The sequence below is a fragment of the Dryobates pubescens genome, chromosome Z (genome assembly GCF_014839835.1).
Source record: "Dryobates pubescens isolate bDryPub1 chromosome Z, bDryPub1.pri, whole genome shotgun sequence".
In the NCBI taxonomy this organism is placed as follows: Eukaryota; Metazoa; Chordata; class Aves; order Piciformes; family Picidae; genus Dryobates; species Dryobates pubescens.
In genome coordinates, this window is record NC_071657.1 from 60,699,531 (window position 1) to 60,724,032 (window position 24,502).

General features: G+C 42.0%; 1 protein-coding gene across 1 annotated transcript in view; it reads left to right on the forward strand.

Moving 5' to 3' along the window:
• CMYA5 (cardiomyopathy associated 5) overlaps window positions 1-24,502 on the forward strand; it is a 63,802-nt gene that overhangs the window by 5,734 nt on the left and 33,566 nt on the right. The window contains exons 2-6 of the mRNA XM_054177782.1: window positions 5,162-7,899; window positions 8,359-17,015; window positions 21,001-21,096; window positions 21,864-22,097; window positions 24,150-24,172. Coding sequence (XP_054033757.1) covers window positions 5,162-7,899; window positions 8,359-17,015; window positions 21,001-21,096; window positions 21,864-22,097; window positions 24,150-24,172 — 11,748 coding nt within the window. The remainder of the gene's footprint in view (window positions 1-5,161; window positions 7,900-8,358; window positions 17,016-21,000; window positions 21,097-21,863; window positions 22,098-24,149; window positions 24,173-24,502) is intronic.

Consider the following 24,502-nt stretch of genomic DNA (forward strand, 5'->3'; position numbering starts at 1 on the left):
TCATCTAAACAGGGGAAATGTTTTGACAATGTTTTATGGCAAAAATTAGTATGTAGTTAATAGCTTTTAATTTTTGTTGGCAACATTTAGAATTAAGTCTACCTATTACTGGTTTACATAGCAACTGTAATATCTGTATCTCTTAACAACTACAGAATCACAGAAGTATAGGGGTTGGGAGGGACCTCTGGAGATTATCCAGTCCAACTGCCCTGCCAGAGCAGGTTCACCTAGAGCAGATTGCACAGGATGACAGCCAGGCACGTTTTAAAAGTCTTGAGAGATGATGGAGCTTCTCTGACACACTTCTGTTCATTGGATCATTCCTGGCTGGTTTTCTGCAGTTTGTAGGTCTCTGGAGGTGTCTGTGTGCAGGGTTCCATAAAAATGTCTGCAGCAACTTTGTATGTGTTTTCAGGTAGCTCATTTGCCTAAAATGAGTATGGCACTCAGTTTATGTATTCAGTTCAGTAGTGACTTAAGACCAGTAAATGGGGAGGAAGTCCTGGAGTTCTGGGATGAATTTTTAAATGTTTTGTTGTTCCCCCCCCCCCCCCCCCCCCCCCCCCCCTTAAATCTAAGTAATCAATCCTTCCAGCAGAAGATCAGAAGTGTAGAACCAAGTCTAGCTTAGAATGATTCATGAAATGTACGAAAAGATAAGGAGAGCAGAGAAGGGGGCTGCCTATCACATAGGGGATGCTGCAGCATCCAGGCGTGCAAAGTAGATTGATAATGAATGGCGTAGTCAGAAAGAAGGGGTGGGAAGGGGAGTGCTGAGGATTTGACTTCTCAAGGAAAACTTGTTTGCATATCCTCCTCAATGCAGAGAAATGTGGTGAATAAGTGCACGGTTTTAGTTTCCTAGATGAAGTGGCACCAGCCTTCGACCCGAGTGGAAGGGGTGGGCAGGGCCATTTGTCTCCTGCTGGCTGCAGCCATATGCATGGGGAAGACAAGATGGTGGGAAGGAGAGTCTCGAGTAAAAGGGCACTAGAAGCAGTTGAACATGATGAAACATTGAGGCGGGGGCATATGCACAGTGAGCAGAGTATCTCACAGCCCCACTGCACATCCGGGCCCCTGATGGCAGCTGCAACTGGGCACTCTATGTTTTGTTCCTCTTCAGACTTTTAGACAATATTCAGTGGATCCTTGATAAAGGTCTGCATTGCGGTTTGGATCTAAAATAATGCTTAGGTTTCAGGAAGGCTCCCCATTAGGTATCAGCAAAGTGCTTAAATCACTGTGTAAGGGAAGTCTCCCACACAGACTGAAGTGTTTGTTCAAGATCTGTGCTCAGTCCACATGCAGTCTTGACTGCAAGAAGAAGGCAGACCTCTGGGGCATGGAAGGACTGTGATTTCTCAAGCAGCATCTAAAGCTGCCACAAGCAATGCCACCCGGCCCTGTGGCAACCTGATCTGGAAAAGAGACCACATCACACCCTTCCTAGACATTTGCAAGTCTTGGGAATGGAATAAAATGTATGAGATGGGCCCAGCTCCTGGCTCCTTGTTTTATCTTAATAATAATCAGCTTTTTAGAGGAGCAAGCAGCTGTCCTATTGCTTTTAGGTAATTATTTTTTTGAACTTGGAAAGATACTTGAGCCACCTTATTGCCAGAGGGAGCATCTTTAGCAATGAAGGAAGTTAGCAGTGGGTTAACAAGGGAAAGACTGAGTTTAAAATGGTGACTTCCTGTAGTTCCTAATTCTCTTACCCTGAAGAGAGAGATGGATGAGTTACAGCCCTAGGAACTTCAGAGTAATAGGTGCTGGACAGCAAACTCGTGGTAAACTAAGGCAAACCCTGCTAGTATCAGGATTAACTTTTTGTTTCCAGTAGGTGATACATAGTTTTGCCAAGTGCCCTTCACAAAACCCTTATGTTTCAGAAAGTTTCCTTGTTGAAGAGATTATGACTTTGCTCAGGATTTTCTCCTCTCCTTCTCCAAAGACCTTTGCCTTCTGCCAGCTGCTTGAGGTACTCCAGAGCAATGCCAACCTCTCCTCAGACATCTGAATCCTGCAGGTATCTCTGGTGCCTGTATGGTGCTGAGTTGCAGCCTGTGACAGTATCACTAAATATGTGGTAGGAAGAGACTTCAAAGATCATCCAGTCCAATGCTCAAACCAACACTGAAGGACTGACACTAAACCATGACCCTAAGCGCTAGGTCCACATAGTACTTAAAGACCCCCAGGGATGGTGACTCCAACACTGCCCTGGGCAGACGATTCCAGTGTTTGAGAACCCTTTCAATGAAAAAATATTTTCTAACATTCAGCCTAAACATTCCATTGCACAGCTTGAAACCTTTTCCTCTAGACCTGTCACTTGACACCAAAGAGGCGAGGCTGTACTTTCCTCATGCCAACCTCTCTTCGGGTAGTTGTAGAGCAATAAGATCGCCCCTCGGCCTCCACTTCTGTAGACTGAACAACCTGAGCTCAGACTCTCCTCATAGCCGATGTGATCCAGGCTGTTCAGGAGCCTCTGCCTTTCTCTGGACACACTCCAGTGCCTCAAGATGATGGAACAGGTCATCTTGAGTGCAATCACACAGCACTTAGAGGATGGCCAAGGGATCAGGCCCAGCCAGTATGGATTTAGGAAGGGCAGGTTGTGCCTGACCAACCTGATCTCCTTCTATGATCAGGTGACCCGTCTGGTGGATGTGGGGCAGGCTGTGGATGTAGTCTGCCTGGACCTCAGCAAGGCCTTTGATAGCGTCCCCCACAGCAAACTCCTGGCCAAGCTGTCAGCCCATGGCTTGGATGGGAGCACACTGCATTGGGTTAGGAACTGGCTGGAGGGCCGAGCCCAGAGAGTGGTGGTGAATGGTGCCACATCCAGCTGGCAGCCAGTCACTAGTGGTGTGCCCCAGGGATCAGTGCTGGGCCCCATGCTCTTTAACATCTTTATTGATGATCTGGATGAGGGCATTGAGTCCATCATCAGTAAATTTGCAGATGACACCATGCTGGGGGCAGGAGTTGATCTGCTGGAGGGTAGAGAGGCTCTGCAGAGGGACTTCGACAGGCTGGACAGATGGGCAGAGTCCAAGGGCATGAGATTTAACACATCCAAGTGCTGGGTTCTGCACATTGGCCACAACAACCCCATGCAGAGCTACAGGCTGGGGTCAGAGTGCCCGGAGAGCAGCCAGGCAGAGAGGGACCTGCAGGTGCTGGTTAATGGTAGGCTGAACATGAGCCTGCAGTGTGCCCAGGTGGCCAAGAGGGCCAATGGCATCCTGGCCTGCATCAGGAACAGTGTGGCCAGCAGGAGCAAGGAGGTCATTCTGCCCCTGTACACTGCACTGGTTAGGCCACACTTCGAGTCCTGTGTCCAGTTCTGGGCCCCTCAGTTTAGGAAGGAGGTTGACTTGCTGAAACATGTCCAGAGAAGGGCAATGAAGTTGGTGAGGGGTTTGGAACACAAGCCTTATGAGAAGAGGCTGAGGGAGCTGGGGTTGCTTATCCTGGAGAAGACGAGGAGACTCAGGGGTGACCTTCTTGCTCTCTACAACTACCTGAAGGGAGGTTGTAGACAGGCAGATGTTGGTCTCTTCTCCTAGGCAACCAGCACCAGAACAAGAGGACACAGTCTCAGGCTGCACCAGGAGAGGTTTAGGCTGGATGTTAGGAAGAAGTTCTTCACAGACTGATTGCCCATTGGAATGGGCTGCCCGAGGAGGTGGTGGAGTCACCATCATTGGAGGTGTTCAGGAGGAGACTTGATGGGGTGCTTGGTGCCATGGTTTAGTTGATTAGGTGGTGTTGGATTAGTTGATGGGTTGGATGCGATGATCTTGAAGGTCTCTTCCAACCTGGTTTATTCTATTCTATTCTATTCTACTCTACTCTACTCTATTCTACTCTATTCTATAACCTTCCTATAATGAGGGTCCCAGAACTGAACACAATACTTGAGGTGTGGCCTTATGAGTGCTGAGTACAGGGGAATGATCATCTCCCTTTTTTTGTTGGCCAGTAGATCAGACATATTCTGCTTCTCCAATCCCATGGCCAGGAGCCAGATTTCTTCACTCTTGCTAAAGGGGTCCTTTATCCTAATTATCTGGAAAGTAACCCTTTGCCCTCTCCAGTGGAAGTATGACATTGTATGGCTGAAGGTTTCCATCCTTCCATGGGAATGACAGAGGCTTTGCTACTTCTGCTCTACTGATGCTTCTGCCTTTGCTGGTAGATACTCTGCCTCTCTTTCCACCAGCTACTAATACGACTCCTCTAAATGAACTATTCTCTACTCAAGAAATACTGAGTTTGAGTGTTTTGATTACTTTTTCCTATGAGTACTTTGGAATAACTATCTCAACACTAAAAATACTTTCTTGTAGAAAATAATTTACTTTAATTGCTTCTTCTTTTCTCTACACTTTTATTTCTAAGATTGGTTGTTGTGTTTATTTTTTTTCCCAAGGTTTCCCCAGCCTTTTTTTTTTTTTCTTAAACTGAGAGATGATTTGATTGCAGCATATGATAGAGTACTGATTACATATTACAAGGTATAAAGTTAGCTTTATAAAACATTGTTATTACAGCTGAGAAGGGCTCAGTATGTTTTGATTGTTGAACGTATTCCAAATTGCTTTGTTAAATATGTAGAGCGCTTAGAGGATGAACCACATGAGAAGATGGTCACAAACTAGTGAATGTATTTCCTGCTCCTCTGAGCATTGTATAATCATTTACACTTGGGCAAAGCAAACGTGGGTGCTATTAAAATGCCGGCAGTTATCTCGTAAGTGTTTAAGGCAAGGCTGACATTATGTTGTGAGATAACCACGCACTGGAGAATGACCCCACACTGGCAAAGAAAGGCCAGATCAAAGACTCTTTTTCCGGCATTGTCAAGAGCATTTAAACACCTCCCCTTCATTAAACTAACCTTGCAACATGCAGCTTTACCAAATAAAACACATTTTTCAGATGAAAGATGACCTTGCTTATCCTTGTGTTTTAAAATGTATGCACATGCAGTATTTTCGCAACTTGGAAAAGTATTTTTCTTTACTGCAAAAATTCAGATTTTTAAAACTGCAGTAGTTTAATCAGATCTGTGTTTTTATAGTTGTTGTGTTTTTTTTCCCTTTTTTTTTTTTTTTGTTTGTTTGGTTTTTTTTGCTCTTAGTTTAAAAGATCTTATCCAAAGTGAAGATGTGAGACCCAAGTTGCAGTACATCATGAGCAACCCTTCCTTTTCCATGGTAACAGTTCAAAGTGAAGACAGTGGGATAACCTGGGAAACCAGCTCAAGTAGATGTTCTACACCCTGGGCCTCAGAAACTAGTACAACTTCTGATCTTTACAGCATGGAAAGTTCACCGGTAGGTTCTCCTCCAGGAAAAGTGGTCTTTATTATGGATGAAGGCAAGATTATTCGGAAAAGGAAGCGCAAACCTGCAAATAGGGTACCGGTGGCTATAAGCCTGAAGGGAGGTCAGGGCAATAAAAAACGAGACTCTTCTGGCATGCAGAGGCAAGAACCAAGAACTGTTCTAGGAGATGTGCAGGCCTCCGTGTTGAATGTTGAAGAAGTGGAAGCACAAGACGCAGATGAAGAAATGCTGGATGACAAAGAAGATCTAGAGGACATCACAGAAGAGCCAGTAAAACGTGCTCCTATAAGATCAATATTTAGAGAAAGCAGGCTGAGAAAAGTAGGGCCAATCCTTGGAGGACCAGTACAAGCTAGAATCCAGCTGTTCAACTCAATTTTTGGAGGGCCTGAGACAACCCCTGAAACATTGGACAAAAACAAAATCCAGAGAAGTAGCTCAGTTTCAGGAGATTCTGAGCAGTTCCTTGAAATATCCGTAAAAGAAAGATTGCAGAAGTTCAAGTCACTTTCACAAGCAACACATCTAAAATCTTTCCCGAAAGCACTAGGTAGAAATCTTGAAACACCATCACAGAGAAGGAGAGGGCAAAGACAACCCACAGCACATGCAAATCAAGGCTACTCTTCACCAACACCACCTCTTGAAAAATGGCTTACTAATAAAGGTGATGTTTCATCTGAAAATATTAAACCCATGAAAACAAAAGATAAACCACATACATCTTCAAGCTCAGGTGCAGAAGCAGCTCTTCAACATGAAGAACAAAAAGATGGACTATCTCTTTTGGAGAATCTGAAGCAGGTGTCAGGACATTCACTGAAGTCCTGTCCTCCTGAGGAAGCCAGGAAGCAGCAAAGTTATTCACCTGTGGACAAAAGATCAATAACAGAGCAAAAACCCTCCATTTCACTAGAGTCTGATGATAAATCAGAGAAACAACTGCCACTTCCCTCAGCTGAAAATTCAAACAAAGAACAAGATGAATCCCTACTAACAGCACCGGATCATCTTAATGAACCAAAGGAGCAGGAAATGCAGCCCAGTTCTACACCACAGTCTATTTCAGCAGATTTTGTTAATGAATTAAATAAAGAAAGTATCCAAACTAGTTTGCCTACAGCATCCATGGCAGAACATCCTGAGAGGGATGCACAAAAGTCAGCAGTTCAGTCTTCCTTACCTAGTACTCCATCAGCTAAATCCAAATCTTCCACTCTGTCTGAAGCAAGACAGGAGGATATTCTTCCTCAGACTTCAGAAACTGCACAATCTAAGTCTGAACATCTGCTTTTACCACATTCTGTAGATGGATCAGAGAAGCAAGAAGCTGAGCGTCACTCTTCAAGTGCACTGACAGAAACTGGCCATTCAGATCTATTCCATCCTTCAAACAAAGAGGAGAGTCAAAAGAGCTCACCACAGGAAACCCAAAATGCTCACTCAGAGAAGCAAACAAAGTCCAGACAAGACTTGTCCTCCTCATTTCAGGACACAGGGGAGCAAGGAAATAAACTAGATTCATCTATCCCAGAAAAGACAGATTCTAAATATTTTGGCATTTCCTATCCTACTCATACAGAAACAGAAGAAACTCAGAAAACTTCAGCTACAAATAAAACTATAGATTTGGATCACTCTGGTCTTTCCAACGGGAAAAATAAGCAAACAGAGAATGCACAAATGGAGATGGAGCACCCAGATTTCTCACATTCCAGTGATGAAACTGGAGTGTCAGAGAGAACACAGCTGGAGATAGAGCATCCAGACTTCTCATTTTTCAGTGATGACACAGAGGAATTGGAGGGTGTACAGATGGAGATGGAGCATCCAGACTTTTCTTTTTCAATTGGAGAAATGGAGGAACCAGAATGTGAACAACTAGACACAGAACATCCAGACTTACATGCCAGGAAAGAAATGGAGGCATTGGAACATACCTATCTAGAGGCAGAGCAGCCAGATTTCTCATATTCCAGAGAAGAAGTAGAGGAATCAGAGAGTTCGCAACTGGAGAAAGAATATCCAGAACTGCTTTTTTCCATGAAAGAAACAGAAGAACTGGAGAGTGCCCAACTGGAGGCAGGGCAGTCAGATTTCTCGTATTCCATGGAAGAAACAGAGGTATCAGAGAGTTCACAGCAGGAGAAAGAATGTCCAGAACTGCTTTTTTCCACAGAAGAAAGAGGGGAACTGAAGAGTGCCCAACTGGAGACCAAGCAGTCAGATTTCTCACATTCCGTGGAAGAGACAGAAGTATCAGAAACTTCACAACAGGAGAAAGAACATCCAGAACTGCTTTTTTCCATGAAAGAAAGAGAAGAACTGGAGAGTGCCCAACTGGAGACAGAGCAGTCAGATTTCTCATATTCCAGAGAAGAAGTGGAGGAATCAGAGAGTTCACAACTGGAGAAAGAACATCCAGAACTGCTTTTTTCCATGAAAGAAAGAGAAGAACTGGAGAGTGCCCAACTGGAGACTGAGCAGTCAGATTTCTCATATTCCATGGAAGAAACAGAGGTATCAGTGAGTTCACAGCAGGAGAAAGAACGTCCAGAACTGCTTTATTCCACAGAAGAAAGAGGGGAGCTGAAGACTGCCCAACTGGAGACCAAGCAGTCAGATTTCTCACATTCCATGGAAGAGACAGAAGCATCAGAAACTTCACAACAGGAGAAAGAACATCCAGAACTGCTTTTTTCCATGAAAGAAAGAGAAGAACTGGAGAGTGCCCAACTGGAGACAGAGCAGTCAGGTTTCTCATATTCCATGGAAGAAACAGAGGTATCAGAGAGTTCACAACAGGAGAAAGAACATCCAAAACTACTTTTTTCCACAGAAGAAAGAGGGGAACTGAAGAGTGCCCAACTGGAGACCGAGCAGTCAGATTTCTCACACTCTGTGGAAGAGACAGAAGCATCAGAAACTTCACAACAGGAGAAAGAATATCCAGAACTGCTTTTTTCCATGAAAGAAACAGAAGAACTAGAGAGTACCCAACTAGAGATTGAGCAGTCAGATTTCTCATATTCCATGGAAGAAACAGAGGTATCAGAGAGTTCACAGCAGGAGAAAGAACATCCAGAACTCCTTTTTTCCACAGAAGAAAGAGGGGAACTGAAGAGTGCCCAACTGGAGACCAAGCAGTCAGATTTCTCACATTCCGTGGAAGAGACAGAAGCATCAGAAACTTCACAACAGGAGAAAGAACATCCAGAACTGCTTTTTTCCATGAAAGAAACAGAAGAACTAGAGAGTGCCCAACTGGAGACAGAGCAGGCAGATTTATCTTATTCCATGGAAGAAACAGAGGTATCAGAGAGTTCACAACTGGAGAAAGAGCATCTGGATTTTTTCCCCAAGGAAAATACAGAAGAATTGGAGAATGCACAGCTGGAGATGAAGCATCGAACTTTCTCATATTCCAGAGAAGAAATGGTGCAATCAGAGACTGCACAGCTGGAGAGGGGTCATCCAGACCTTTCTTTATCCAGAGAAGAAGTGGGTGAATTGGCAAGTGCACAGCTGGAAATGGAATGTCAGGAATTTTTGTTTTCCAGGGAAGAAAGAGAAAAACAAAAATATATTCCTTTTGAACTGGAACAGTCAGAGTCTTATTCCCCTGAAGAAACTGAGAAAGAAGAAACAGCAGAGCTTACTGGAGTTCCTTCAGATTTATCATGTTTGATAGAAGCAGAGAAAGAAAACACTACAGAACTCCATTTGGCACATCCAGATACATTTGGTTCCACCAGGAGAGATGACACAGAGCAAACTGGGTACATGGAAACAGCACACTCAGATTTACCATATCCCGCAAATAAAACAAAGCAGCAAGAATTGGCACAACCAGATCTGGAAAATTCTCTTATGTCATGTTTTGGTGACAACAGAGAACAGCTGCAGCCTGTACAGCAGGATTCACAACATGGAGATAAGCTGTATTCCCATGTGAAGGGTGTGCAAGAAGAAACTACTCAGATGCAGTCAGAGCATCCAGTTTTGTCACATTTTACTAGAAAAGAACAGCAATATAAAACCTCACAGAGGAGAAAAGAACAGCCCGAGACACCATACTCCGCTGGTGAAACTGAACAACAGGAAATACTGAAACCCAAGTTGAAGCAAACAGACTCACTATATTCCCAGGAAGAAACAGCACAAGAAGCTGTAGAAACAAACTTAGAAGTTCCAGAGCTATCACATTTTGTTAGTGAAGCAGAGCAACATGACTATGGGCAACTAGCTTCAGAAAATAGGGATTTCTCATTTTCCACTGAAAAAGTAATGCAAGAAGGAGTAGATTCAGGGGGCTCCTCACATCCAATTGACAGAGCAAAGCCCTGGGAAATGATACAAATGGAGCAGGAGCAGTTGCTTCCCTCCTCTTCTGCTGCTGGTAGTCAGCAACAGGAAACACAATTACTGGATGTGGCCAAACCAGGTATACCATATTCCTTTGGCAGAATGGGACAAGAAGATACAGTACAAAGAGAGATTGAACAGGAGCAGCAGGAAACAAACCAACACAAAGCTATGCAAATGGAGTGTTCAGATTTGTCAGAAACATGGCGGGGGAAAGAGCCACAGGTCACAGACCAAGTTAATTTGGCACAGCAAGAAATAGCTCGACCAGAGTTAGTGCATCTGTCTTTGCCATGTTCTTTCAGTGGTCAAATACAAGAAGAAATGCAAACAGAGCCAGCATATCTTGAACAGGCGTTTTATGTAAGTAAGGAAATGCAGGAGGAAGTGATACAACATGAATCAGAGCAACTGTTTCTTTCACATGTTATGGACAAAACAGAACAACAGGAAACAGTGAATTCAGAGTTGGTCCAAACAGTTTTGTCTTCCAGTGGAAGAGAAGCTCCATTGGAAATGAAAATGAGTTCAGAAGCTGAAAAACAACATCCAACGTTACCATTTCTTTTGAAGGAAGAAGAGACTACACCACGGGTAATGGAACAACCAGATTTTCCGTGGAACAGTGGTAAAGCAAAACCAGATGACGTTGTAGAGCAGGAGTCAGGACTTACAGAATTTTCATACTCCATGGGAGAAACACAACAATCAGAAGCCCTGGGTGAAGCAGCACAACATGAAAGTATGGAAGTGGAATCTAACTACTCATGTTTATCATGGTCTGATGGCCAGACAAACCAACAAGAAACTTCACAATTGGATTCAAAATATCCAGGTGTATCGTTTTCCTTTGGTAAAGATGAGGAACAAACAACCCAAAATGTTGAGTCTAAACCTCAAGAACTACCCAAAGCGCCCAGAAAAAGAGCATCCCCAGCAACTGCACAAATAGAGTCAAACCATCCAGATTTGACATATTCCCCTGGCAAAGCAAATGAGCCAGAAGTTGCAACAAGGGAAATGAAGTATCCTGATTTGTCACATTCCACTGATGACACAAACCAACAAGAAATAGTATTGTTGGATCAGAAATACAGAAAAACTTCTGTTGGTGGAGAAAAGCAGCATCAAGCCACAAACCAGAAGTTAGAGCAAGGAAAGTTACCATATTCTCCTAGTAAACCGGAGCGCTTAAAACATGCCCAGGAGGCCTTCGAGCAACCAGACTTACCAGTTTCCATTGACAGGCCAGATGATGAAAGGGTCCCATCAAAGGCAGAGCATACTGTTGTGATACATCCTCTGAACAACACAGAGGTGCAACAAAGAGTGCTAGACAACAGAGAGCAAACATACCCATTTGGGAAAGCAGAACAGAAAACAGTTCAGCCAGAAGTGGAAAGGCCACATTTGGCCCATTCTCTAGACACAGCAGCAGCAGAAATGGTAGAAGCAGGGCAGGAACATACTGATGTACCTGTGCAAACTGCACTGCTGAAATCCAAACACTCCGATCCAGCATGTTCAGTCACCAAAGTGCAGGAAACTAGCCGGCAGGTGTTGGAAGAGCCGGATACATTGTATGTTTGTGACGAAAAGCAAATCCCGCCTACCCATCTGCAGTTAGGCCAAGCAGATGTGGCTTTCCCCACCTATAAAGTGGAGCAGCAAGGGGTGGAGCACACAGCTTTGAGACATCCGAATGAAGAAAAGCCTCTCAGCAGAGCAGAGCATCCACAAGCTGCAAAAGAGAAACTAGAAGCACCAGATGCACCATCTCATAGTGGAAAATCGAAGCAAAGAGAAATAGCAAAACCAGAACCAAAGCAACCTGATTCATCATGTTTCATTGATAAAACACAAGAAACTAGGCAACTGGCATTAGGAAAACCAGATACTTCTTCCTGGCCTGGCAAAACAGAACAAGCAAAAACTGCTGAAGACAAGCAGCTGGGCTTCTTACATTCTTCCAAAAACACTGTACAAGGTGAGAAAGCACAGCCAAAATTGGGATGTTCACAGTTATCTTATTCTGTTAGTGAGGCAGAAAAAGAAACTGCATATGCACATACGAAATCAAAGCATTTAGGTTTATCTGCTGGCAGATTAGAGCATCATGAAATCATACAACCAGAGACAGAAATAATGGATTTATCACGTTCAAATGATGACACGCAGCATCCACAAAATGCTGAAGTGTATTTGGAGTATCCGGAGTCATTGCACTCCAGCGGCATGGTACAGCAACAAGAAAAGATTCAACCAGAGCAGGAACATCCAGGTGATTTTCTGTCACCTCTCAGAAAAGAGCAGTGTGAAAGTACAGGAATGCAAGCAGAGCACCCTGAGCTGCAGTGCTCTATGGGGAAAACAGAAGGACTACAAAATTCCCAAGCAAAATCAGAACATGCATGTTTGTCATTCTCTCTTGGCACAGCAGAACCTCATCAGTCAGCACAGCCAGAGTTGGAAGAACATGACTTGTTGCATTTTCCTGTCAAAACAAAGACATCGTGGGCTGCCTCAGCAGAGACTGAGCATACAGATGATGCCATGGGCAATGTACCACACTCTAATTTGCCCTCTTCTGTTAGTGAATTGAAACAAAGTGCACAACTGGAGGTCAGACAAGAGAGAGGAAGCTATACATTACACCCAGAGGAAACAGTACACCTGAAATTAGAACAGCCATTGTTTTCAAGCTCTTGTGTCCCAGCAGAACAACTAAAGAGGGCCCCACTAGAAGAAGAATTCCAGGGCAAAAAGGAGAAACAAGAAATGCAAAAACAGGAGTCAAAGCATTCGGATTTATCATATTCTACTGATAAAACACAGCGACAAGAAACAACAGGAGCTGGGTTAGGACAAACAGATTTGTCATCTTACCCTGGGAAAGCAGAGCAACCACAAACTGTTCAAGTGCATCAGGACTTGGAGAATTTTGCTGGCAAAACAGATTGGCAAAACCCAGCACACACAGAGGTTGAACAGCCAGAGAAAGAACTTCCCAGTTCATCATACTCCATTCGCAAAGCACTTTCACAAGAAGCAACACAAATGGACTTAGGGCAACAAGATTTAACATACACCCTTGGTAAACCAGGTGAAATAAACACTGTGCAAGCTGAACTGAAACATTCAGGTTTGTTCTCTTCTGGCAAAAATGAACAAGAAATGGTATTGTCAGAATCACAACATCCACAGGTATCTTACTCTGTTAAAGAACTAGAAGAGGGAGCTACACATCAGAAATCAAGCTATGCAGATTTGTCATATTCTGATGGTCAACAAGAATACCATAAAACTGAACAAGCAGAAGGGGAGGAAATGGGTTTGTCCTATCCAGCTGACAAATCAGAGCACTTAAAAGCTGTCAAAGAACAGCCGCCAAGGCTTTTGGAATCCTTTGGCAAACTCAATGACTCCATTGTTGAAACAGAACAATCAGAAACACGTTCTCTATCATATACCTTTGGCAGGACAGAAATGCAGGGAAGTGCACAGCTGAATTTCGAAGAGGCAGATTTATTAAGTCCTTCAGACAAAGCAGAAGAGCATAAAATAGCCCCACTGAGAGCAGGATGTTCAGAGAAACAAGACACTGGGGCTGCTTCATCTCTAACTGCTCAGCTGGAAACTGAACAAGATTTATCCTTTTCCACTGAGGAAGCACGGAGCCAAAAAATTCAACCATATTCACCTTGTACTGAACCGACAGTGTCTTTACCTTTGGGTGTTTCCCATTCTGTCTCTGAAACAAAACCAAAAGGAAGTCCAAAGTCTGGAACCCTGTCCCCTGAGCACATAGATTTAACTTACACTGCTCCAGCTGAGTCAGATTTCTTTTTTGCAAGAAAAGAAGCAGAGAATACAAAAGATAATTTACATTTGCCTGTGGCTGCACAGTTAGAGGCTGAACACGTAATTTTACCTGAAAGAGAGAGAGAACAGGCTCCATGTTACTTCCACCGAGCTACGGAATTAGGTTCTGAACAATTAAATTTATCATATTCTACAGATAAAGATGAAAATCTAGAAAGTCAAGATTATTTAGCTGTACCTTTAAAACTGGAGTCTGCATCTTCAATTCCATTTTATTCAGCTGATAAAACATCTCAGCAAGGAATTGCACCTTATTCAAAGCCAGCCTCTGAGTATTTGGTTCCCACAGAGTCCCTTGCTGAACAAGAAAAGCAAAGCATGCAGTCACTCATTCCCCAGTCTCCACAATCGGAAAGTAAACACACAATTCCACCACATGATGAAGAAGAAGTGCAAAAACATCAGTTGTGTTCACCTAAACCAGCAAGCTTGAAGACAGTGGAGTCGGTGAGTGTGCCTCTAAAGCGCACACAAGACCAAGACAAGCAACAAGATCAAAATAATTTGCTGGACCAGCTAAGAAGTCCCTCCAAGTTCAGTACTAAACAGAGTAAGCAAGAAATGCCACTTGATGTGCAAACAGTGCCAAGTTTGGTGACTACAGAGTCAAGAATGACTACTGTAGCAGACCAGCAAGCAGCATCATCAGATTCATTTGCAACTGAAAAGTCAGTATCAGCGGTTTTCACTGGTTATGAAGAAACCCAAAATATTCCACCATCTTTATCTGATGTAGTAGGGATGATTGGAAAGCAATCTAATCTAATTTCAAGTGTTTATACTGAACAAGAGGAGAGACTTGAAATGCAACAATCTTTTGCAGACCAAAAGCATGTATCCCTAGAGCATCCAGAAGCTGTGTCAACAGATCCATTTTATGAAACTGCAACACACAAAACTCAGCATTATTCTGATGACTGGGGGAGCCCTTCTTCAGAGGAGACAAAGCCCATTAGATCTAGTTCTGATGAAAAGCATAGTCCAGATATTCCATCTTTTGGGCTAGCTAGCTGGCTGGCAGAAGAGGTAAAGTCTCGATCAATTAGTCCAGCAAGAGCTTCAGGGGTAGATGAGCAAGAAATTCCTCTTTCTCCAAATGAAACTTCTGAGTTAGAATCAAAGCAAATGCCAGCAACCCATTGCACAGAACTTACAGTTCATGGTGCTACAAAAAATAAAGGACATATGTTTAGTGTTTCTCATTCAGTGTCAAGTAAAATGTCCTTAGACACTACTCACAGAACTCAAAGACATGATTTACCATCTCAGGCAGGAGATAATGAAGGTCCAGACAAAGCTCCAGAGTATGAGACTAGAATTGGAACCCATACAAATATGGAACCAATGCAACATCCAGAGGTAGACAAAGTCTCTGAAGCGCCTGCACATTACTTCAGAGGAGAGAAGAAAGAAAGGGATCATGTGAGCATTGTGGAAGACAGTCAGCATGCTCCAGAGACTACTGAACAGAAAGATCTATTTAATATCATTTCAGAAGGTTATGAAATACTCAATATTCATGCTCCTAAATGTATTTCTTCTGTTGATCAAGAAGAAAGTAAACACATGCCAGATAAACTAGAATACTTGGAAACAAATATTTCAATTCATAGAAAATCAGGTGATGATGGTTATAGAGCCTCAGCTGCTGGAACAACCACAAGCATTTCTGAAAGTGCAGTCTTAGGAAAGCCTGCAAGCCATGAAATAAACGAATTGGTTAAAAATGACGATATTGAGGAACTTGGAGAAATGCAACAAGAAAATCCCACTTTGCCAGAAGACAACGACCATGCAGAGTTGGATCCTGATAATGGTATGGCTGACATGGATTATTTTGAAAAATATACGTTGATTGATGACAAATCCCCAGTTAAGCCACATTTTGAAAGACCACGCTCGCTATTTCCAGTGGTGGAAGATCCCAATGAACCTGTGGAAGAAGCCATGTCTTTAAAAGAAAGCATTGAGGTAGACACTTTGGAAGAGGAGTTTTCCTTTCTTGAGGATGTGGATGAAGTCTTCTATGGCACTGTGAAAGGAGAAAACAAAATGCAGTCCTATGCTGATGTTCCAAACCCATTACCTCTGCAGAAATCAATTGATACTAGCAGTAAAAAGGTTATAAATGTAGAAGATGAACAGAAGTCACCAGGGACCCCACTTTTTGATACAGAAGAAGGAGTACTGGAACGATCTCTGCTGTTCCCTACCACTGTTGCTGCAGTTAATCCTGAGCTTCTAGAGGAGCCGCCTGCTCTGTCATTTTTATACAAGGACCTCTATGCAGAAGCAGTAGGAGAAAAGACTAAAGATGAGACTCCTTCTGATGAGGAAAGTGGTAAGTCTAATGCGTCTTTTCCAAGCAGAAATTCAGACACAGATGATGGAACAGGAATATATTTTGAAAAATACATTCTCAAAGATGAAATTCCAAGTAAGGCCACAGGGCCTCTGAAGGATGAGACACCAGAGGATGAGTCATTTAGTGGAGGAATTTCAGTTCTGAGTTCAGAAGACAAACACAAGCAGGGGTCTGTTGACATTCATCATGTCAGAACTGAGGTTCTGCCAGAAACAAGAGTTATGGAGAGAGAGAAAATCCAGGTTGACAGTGACATTCAAGCAACAATTTGTAAACCAATACATGCCATTCCTTTTGGAAGCAAAGTAATTCATTCAGATGTAAGAACTGATACCACTGAACAAAGAGAAGAAGAAAATGTACCTGAAGAAAGTACGGAGGAGTTGCCAGAGCAATCAAGCCATGGAGCATATAGTGAACCAGTGGATTATCAGGGAGCTACATATCAAGAGGCTGATAATAATCAGGAAGAATGGCATGACACAACAGCTGTTCTTCAAACGGAAAAATATGTCCCATGTGTCAGGACCCCTGTTGAAGACACTGAAGATGATCAGTATGCTCATGAAAACCTTTCCTGTATCCCTGCCATTCAGCAAACCAAGAAGCTAGATCTGCAAAGAGAGGAGCAGCATCCTGATGTTTATGAAGATCTCGCTGAATCAATGGACTATGATGTGATTACACAAGAAGAACTTTTGCAAGATGAAATATCATCTCAATTAACACATGAGGAGCTGTTATTTGAAGACAGGTACTCTTTTGAGCATACTGGTGATAGTTATGAATTAGTTAATGAGCCAGAGCAAAGAACACCTATTGAGCTTGAAGATTCAGGCTTTGTGGTGGTGTATCCTGAAAAATCAGCAACAAACATTCCTCAAATTGAAAGCCCCCAAAGAGAATTAAAGAAAACACACGCAGACACATATTGTTACCACTGCAAATGCCCAATATCTGCTATTGACAAACTTTTTGGAGAACATAAAGACCATGAAGTCACAACACTGGATGATGCTGCAACCAAGATGAAGGTAAGAATTAATTCAGGTGAGGGAAAGAAACTACTAAGGGTAATTTCTCCAAACCTCCTGTGTTGACAGAGGAGAGGCTTCAGAAAACTGTCTGAAGTCTAAGTTGCAGTATCTATAAAATAAATGCCTGTTAGAGGCCTTTAAGGGAGGCTGCCCTATTAAGGCTTGCTAAACTGATATTTTTATCTTTTCAGAATTTGAATAACCTTGTCTATATGTAGCTGTTACTAGTCTTTACATCTTTTGGCCTTGTTATTTGAGTAAGTTTGTTCAGGTTTATAATCATAGAATCAGGGAATGTATTGGGGTTGGAAGGGATCCTCAAAGGTCACCTTGTCCAACTTCCCTGCAGTGAGCTCAGGGTCCCATCAAGTTTGACCTTGAATGTCTCCAGGGATGGGCCCTTCACAACCTGTTTCAGTGTTCCACTACTCTCATTGTGAAGAGCATCTTCTTAATGTCCAGTCTAAATCTACCTTACTCTAGTTTAAACCCATTGACCCTTGTTCTGTCACTACATGCCCATTTAAACCGTCCTTACCCAGCTTTCTTGTAGATCCCTCTCAGATACTGAAATGCTGCTATAAGGTTTCCCCACAGTCTTCTCTTCTCCAGGCTGAACAACACTAACTCTCTCAGCCTGTCTTTGTAGGAGAGGTGCTCTAACCCTCTGATCATCTTCATGGTTCTGCTCTAGACCTGCTCCATCAGGTCCATGTTTTCTGTGTTGAGAACTCCAGAGCTGGACACAGTTCTCCAGGGGAGGTCTCACCAGAGCAGAGTGGCAGAATCACCTCTTGACCTGCTGGCCACACTTCTTTTGATGCAGCCCAGGATATGTTTTGTGTTCTTAGTCTCATCATCCCCCAGCCTGTATTGGTATGGAGGATTGCCCTTACCCAGGTGCCGGACCTTGCACCTAGCCTTGTTGAGCCTCATGAAATTCACCTGAGTCTACTTCTCCAGCCTGTGTAGGAGTCACTCTGGATGTGTTTTTTATCTGTAGAGGATAAAAGGGAAGGGTGTTGTTTCTTTGAAAAGAAGATTCTTGAAACAGCAGCTCATTCTACACAACATGGTACAGAAAACTGCACATGTGGTGTGGTGGGTTGAAGTTTCCCCCCAACATTAACTTTTTGCCAGACCAATTCAGTTAGAAGCAAATGAAGCTGTATTTACAAGTAAAAACTACACTCTATAATGGAATGCAATGAATATGTACAAAATATACAGTATTTATAGTATTATACAGATATTTACATTTAGCAAACAACATGAAAACTCCCCTGGTCAAAAATACTAGGCAGAGCTGTTCCACTGCCCCCCTGCCAAACCTCCCCATCCTGAGAGAGAGAGAGAGGAGTGGAGAGGGAAAGCAGTGGGTTAGACTTATTCAAGGCCAGCCAGAAGCACCTATCCCTCCTGAGCGAAGCAGAAAAAGCTAAGATCAGAAGAGAAGAGAAAAGGAAATGGGAAGAATTGTTATGGTACAGCTTGTCTTATTCCAGATATTTGCCCAATGAATTTGTTTGGAATAATCTTTTGTTTTCCATTTTACACCCAATAGTGATTTATTTGTGGGTTTTTTTTCTACTTTTCTGCTCGAAATCTGCAGCTGAATTTTAAAGGCATAGCCTAAGACCACCACATGTGGGAAACAGTATCATCACAAGCTGTTCCCTATCCCAGCTACATGTATTGGTTTTTGAAGACGTTAGACAAGTTACAGAGTTTTACACTAGTTTTATTGAAAACCCATTTTTAATTTTCTGTTCAGTTTGCATTAATTTGTGCCAATACTGTTAGCTGTAGTGCAGGTAAGCGTTTAGCAAGTCCTACTTCTTCTGTCTAAAAGAGAGATAAGAGTGCTTCCATTTCAGCACTCTTGTCCTTTGCTATCAATACTAGTGTAAATGCTTGCATTTCTGTGGAAGTTATTGTGAATATGAGTCAGCATTGTGCCTAGGTGGCCAAGAAGGCCAACAGCATCCTGCCCTGTATCAGGAAGTGTGACCAGAAGGACCAGCGAAGTGAATGTCCCCCTTCACTTGCTCTGGTGAGGCCACATCTTGAGTACAGTGTTAAATTTTGAGGCCTTCATTACTAGAAGGACATGGAGGTGCTGGAGTGGGTACAGAAAAGGGCAATGAAGCTGGTGAAGGATGTGGAGAACAGGTCTTATGAGGAGCAGCTGAGGGAACTGAGGTGGTTTAGCTTGGAGAAGAGAGGGCTGAGGGGAGACCTTATTGCTCTCTCTAACTACGTGAAAAGTGGTTGTTGGGAGGTTGGTGTTGGTATCTACTCCCTGGTAATAAGTGATAGGATGAGAGAGAATTGTCTTAAGCTGCAGCAGGGTAAGTTTAGATTGGATATTAGAAGAAACTTCTTCACTGAAAAGGTTATTAAACACTGGAACTGGCTCCCCGGGGAAATAGTTGAATCAGAACCACAGAAGGAGAGCTGGAATGTACCTTGAAAGATCAAGTCCAACCTGCCTGCCAGAGCAGGATCACCTAGAACAGGTCACACAGGAATGCATCCATCCGTGGATGTGTTTGAAGGATGCATATACGTGGTGCTAAGGGAGATGGTTTAGCACCAGACTTGGATAAGTTACATAATGGTTGGACTTGATTATTTTGATCATTAAGGTGGCAGTTTCAAATACCATTTTTTTGGCAAACTATCACTATAGTGGGCAGATGTATGACACCAGAGTTGCTTTTGGCCATTTATGCTTGACTTAGAAGTGATAGTTGGCCACCAGTTAAGTCAGTAATAAAGTCACAGACTCCAGCCATCCCTCGAATGTACCTGCCTTGTATGACTCAAGTTAAGCTATAAATAAACATCCCATGATATCACTCCCTAGCTGTGGATCGTGGACATGAAGCCAGTATTAAATCTGGCCACCACACAGGCTTGGCTTCATGTGATTTTTAGTACTCAGGGCTCAAGTTACTCTGAGATAGCATTTGTATGCTTTTTGTTATTTCTGTGTAATTACTGAGAAAACATTAAGACAGGAAAATGCTTGTCACCTGAATTTTAATTGTAGGAATGTAACTTCACAGTAAATTAAATGAGCTATGGATGGCATCTGTCAGAATTTATAGGTTATCTTGACAAACAGAAGTTTGCCTCTGAATCTTGGCAACTTGTGCTAAATATTTATGAAGAAAGCTTTCAATTGTACAGTCCAATGTGACATTTGTAATTAATGGAAAGTCATATGATGGTTTGCAACAGATCTAGCTGCAGAAGTTTGCCATAATAGGAAGCTGTTACCAAAATAAGTTAACTGTCCTTTTAGATTTATGCCAGATGATTGAAACTATTTTTATAATTTATAAATTGCACCTGAGCAGATGGCCAGCTTTTCTTCTCAAAACGTCAAGAACTAAGAAAAAATTCTGAGTCCTCTCTAATGCCTGTTGTCCCATGAACTTCTTTTGCTTCCACATCTAGTTCAGGCAGTGATTTTGATGAATTCTGGTGTATAAGGAGTATATTTAAAATTGTAGTTTAAAAAAAAATTGTGGCACTGCAACATCTCCTAGCCTCATAAACAGCTGCATTATTACTCCTTTTTTCTTATTTTTCCTCTTTTTTTTTTTTTTTTTTTTTTTTTTTTTTAATTAAATGGGCTTATTCCTGTGATCTCTTGAGGACCCTGATGAGGCTCTGAGCACCCTCAGACTCCAGCACAGCTGCACTGGAATTTGTAGCATTCAGCAACTTGTACGAACACTCAGCACTGTGTCAAACTAAGCTCACCTCTTTTGATTTGGAAACGGTTTTGTGGCTGTTCAAGTTGCTATTTCTGTGCTTGTATTTGTATCCAGGGTGATACTTGAGCTTAATTTAGCAGATGTTCCAATGGTGTCTCATGGAAAAAAAAACAACAAACCAAACCTAAGTTAAGCTGTGTGTAAAAACTTTAGAAAATGACATGCTTATGTGACTGAAATATTTTCAATTTCAGGATCAGTTAAGTGAGATGCTAAAAGCAGTGGAAGAAAAGTCAATGAAGATTGAAGATTTTGTGGGTGATATCGAATCACTATTTAACTCTGTTGAGGTAAGTACAGTGTTCTGTCACACTAATTTTCTTTCCCTCTAGAAAATTACTTTTAATATATGCTAAAATTACTTCTAATATATGGTTGCCTGGTTTTGTAGTGTTGTTACTTCCACTAAAATTGGCTGTTTCTCCAGTCCTGAAATTGACTTCTCTCACTGGAAGGTATTAGGTCTAGGGAAAGAAAAAATGGGTTGGTTTTGGGTGTGAGTTCTGGGGGCTTGGGGGTGTTTTTGCCTATTATTATGTCAAGCACTGGAGGAAAAAGTTCCCTTAATTTTGTTTATGCCTATAAAAAGCTCACAGTGTTTGTGCATTTAGAATCCTGTGTGAAGCATTTACATGAATTCCCAGTTCGTATTGCCTAAGTTCTTGAGCTTCGAGGACTGTATTAATTTCAGCTGAAAATAGGTATTTTTAGCTATTTTGTACTGAGACTTCCCATCTCAGTTTACAAAAGTTTAAACACTAACAGTTATTTAAAAAAGCAAAGAAAAAGAAAAAGGTAACAACCACCTAAACAAACACAAAAAAACCCACAAAGAAACCAACCAACAAACCAAACCCCACAACCCCTAACCTATTAGTCTATTTCTTCAGCATTGTTTCTCCCAGATAAGCTTGCTTACAGAAATAAAGTTTCCTGATTTTCAGGATGCCAGAAGGAGTTTGGCAGATGGCTCATGTATGGGTAATTGAGCATTTCTATTCATTAAATGTTGCAATTTTATTCTGCAGATCAATTTATATCCATTTTCAATTTACAGGAAAACTGTAAGAAAAATGCAGAGTTATTGGAAAAGCAGAATGAAGAGATGCTTAAGAAAGTGGTAGCACAATATGACGAGAAATCTGAGAACTTTGAAGAAGTAAAGAAGATGAAAATGGAGTACCTGTATGAGCAAATGGTGAACTTCCAGCAAACTGTTGATTCAGCCAAGGACACTCTGGATGCAACAGTAAAAGAAATGGAAGAAATTGATGGATTCGTTTTCCTAAATGTAAGCAAGGATAGCTTTTATACTCTAACTTTTATGACACCAGTTAGGAAAGCGCCTATTCTTTATCTAGGCTGAGAGTAAGTTATTTACTTACTACTGGATCATTTGCTTTTGTCATGTGAATGCTCAGAAGGAATTCCAAAGACTATTCACAGGATGAAAATGTAGCCTACACTATTAAGACTGTTCTGTATATTTTGTGAAAATAAGGGCAAGAGTTTGGTAATTTATCTGGAATTAATTACCCACTGAGAATTGTTAGAGGAAAATTATCCAAAGCAGAGCTGTTGTTGGATTATGGCAATTTTCTCGGGTGTTTTTGTAGGTGGGTTTGTTTGGGTTTGGTTTGGGGGTTCTTGTTTGTTTCTTTGATTTTTTTGGTGTGTGTGATTATTTTTTTTAATAAGCAGGCACAGACAGTAGTTATGCACTCAAATTACTGAGACTGTGATAAATATTTATTGCCGAAAAATAGTGAGCTTCTATGTGGTCCTAATTGCTGGCTGGGGTTAAATCACCACAATGAGCTAGGTTTGGGAGTGTACATGCAAGATGCATGTCTGTAATGGTACTTTCTGGATTCAGAAAGCTCCCTTGTGAATCTGCATTATTGCAGTTACCTAGTGGTTGGTAGTAAAAAGCTACACTGGTGGATCATAAGCTGGTTTCAGAGGGTCTTCAGCTTAATCAGTAACAGCCTGAGTCTTCCAGGATTGTTCTTGTGCCACAGGATTGTTCTTAACACTGTTCAAGTGAGCTGTAGTACTTTCTCCTCTGTAGATCGGCAGCATTGAAGGGGCTGGGATGTACAGACTAATGTACATAGTCTGGGAGTTGCAAAGCAGCTATACTGGGATGCAAGAAAGGAAAAGTTAAAATTACTTTCTCAGGTCTGACCATTCATACAAAATAAAATGTCTTCCCAAATGCAATCCCTGCAGCCCATACACCAGCATCTACAGAAATGGTGGAGCAGTACTTCGCTTTCTCCCATGCTCAAGCTATAGAATCACAGAATCACAGAATGTTAGGGGTTGGAAGGGACCTCCAGAGATTATAGGGTCCATCTGCCCTGCCAAAAGCAGGATCACTTGGGGTAGTCCACACATGAATGCATCCAGGTGGGTTTTGAAAGTCTCTAGAGAAGGAGACTCCACAATCCCCCTGGGCAACCTGTTCCAGTGCTCTGTCACCCTCACTGTGAAGAAGTTTTCCTCATGTTGCAGTGAAATCTTCTATATTCAAGTTTGTATCCATTTTTCCTTGTCTTATTACTGTGCACCATTGAAAAGAGATTGGCCCCTTCCACTTGACACCCACCCTCCAGATGTTTACAGACATTGATCAGATCCCCTCTCAGTCTTCTCTTCTCAAGACTGAACAGCCCCTGTGTTTGTATCCTGTAACCAAGTGCATGCTGTGTTACTCTGGCTGTTTTGAACTGGAAGAAATATATAGCTTATTTTCCCGAGCTTATTTATTGAGGTAATGGATCAGTGCTTTGGCAAAAAGATAACTTTGCACTCTGAATTTTTTCACTAGATTCCCTGCCTCTTTCTGTTAGTGATAAAGGACACATACCTTTCTGTCCACAACCTAGGAAATGCCACCCGAAGATTTAGGGAGCACGGGAGAAACTGTCTTTCCATGAGTACAAACCTCACCTAGCTTCTAGTAATAAGAAGTTGTTAAGGAGATTTCTGACAGAATTTGGATTTTAGGGATCTTAGTGTGCAGGTGATTTATTTCTGTGAAAGTCTTGGTTTAAGAAAGTATTTGCCTGTGCTTCAGTCTTTAAAACTGATACTGAATACTGACCCCTTAGGAATATAAAACCAGACTTAGACTCTAATAGCTTGCTGAGCCAGAGCTTTGGAGTGGAATATTCTTGAGGAACCAAATTCTCTGCTGGTGTGAATAAGCAGCATCCCAGACGATTTCAAGACAGTAAAGCTGCATGTATTTTGTGCCTGTGTAGAGCAGCAAGATTCTTGGATAAGCAGTTCTTCAACATTTTGTCAAACTGTTAATACATTTTCCCCTCTCTTCTAGTCATCTAAAGAACTGAATAAAAGGTATATGAGTATGGGTTAAGTACACAGTCGTGAGTACTAGGCATGCTGGATGCTTCATTTAATTTTAGCAAGCTTTGAAAACACACTACTAATACTCACAGCTACCTTTATAAACCTCACAGTTAATGAAATTTAGAAAAGAGGTTTGACACTTATTGCCATAACTGACTGGCTTTGAAGTGTTTTGCACATGTTCAATTAAACAAGTAGCATTTTAAAACCTCCACTCAATTTTAAATTTTTAAACAGATGCCCCTTGTAGTTACTTTTACACACATATATACTAAAAAACACTGTGACCATGCTTGCATCTCTTAGACATGACTGATC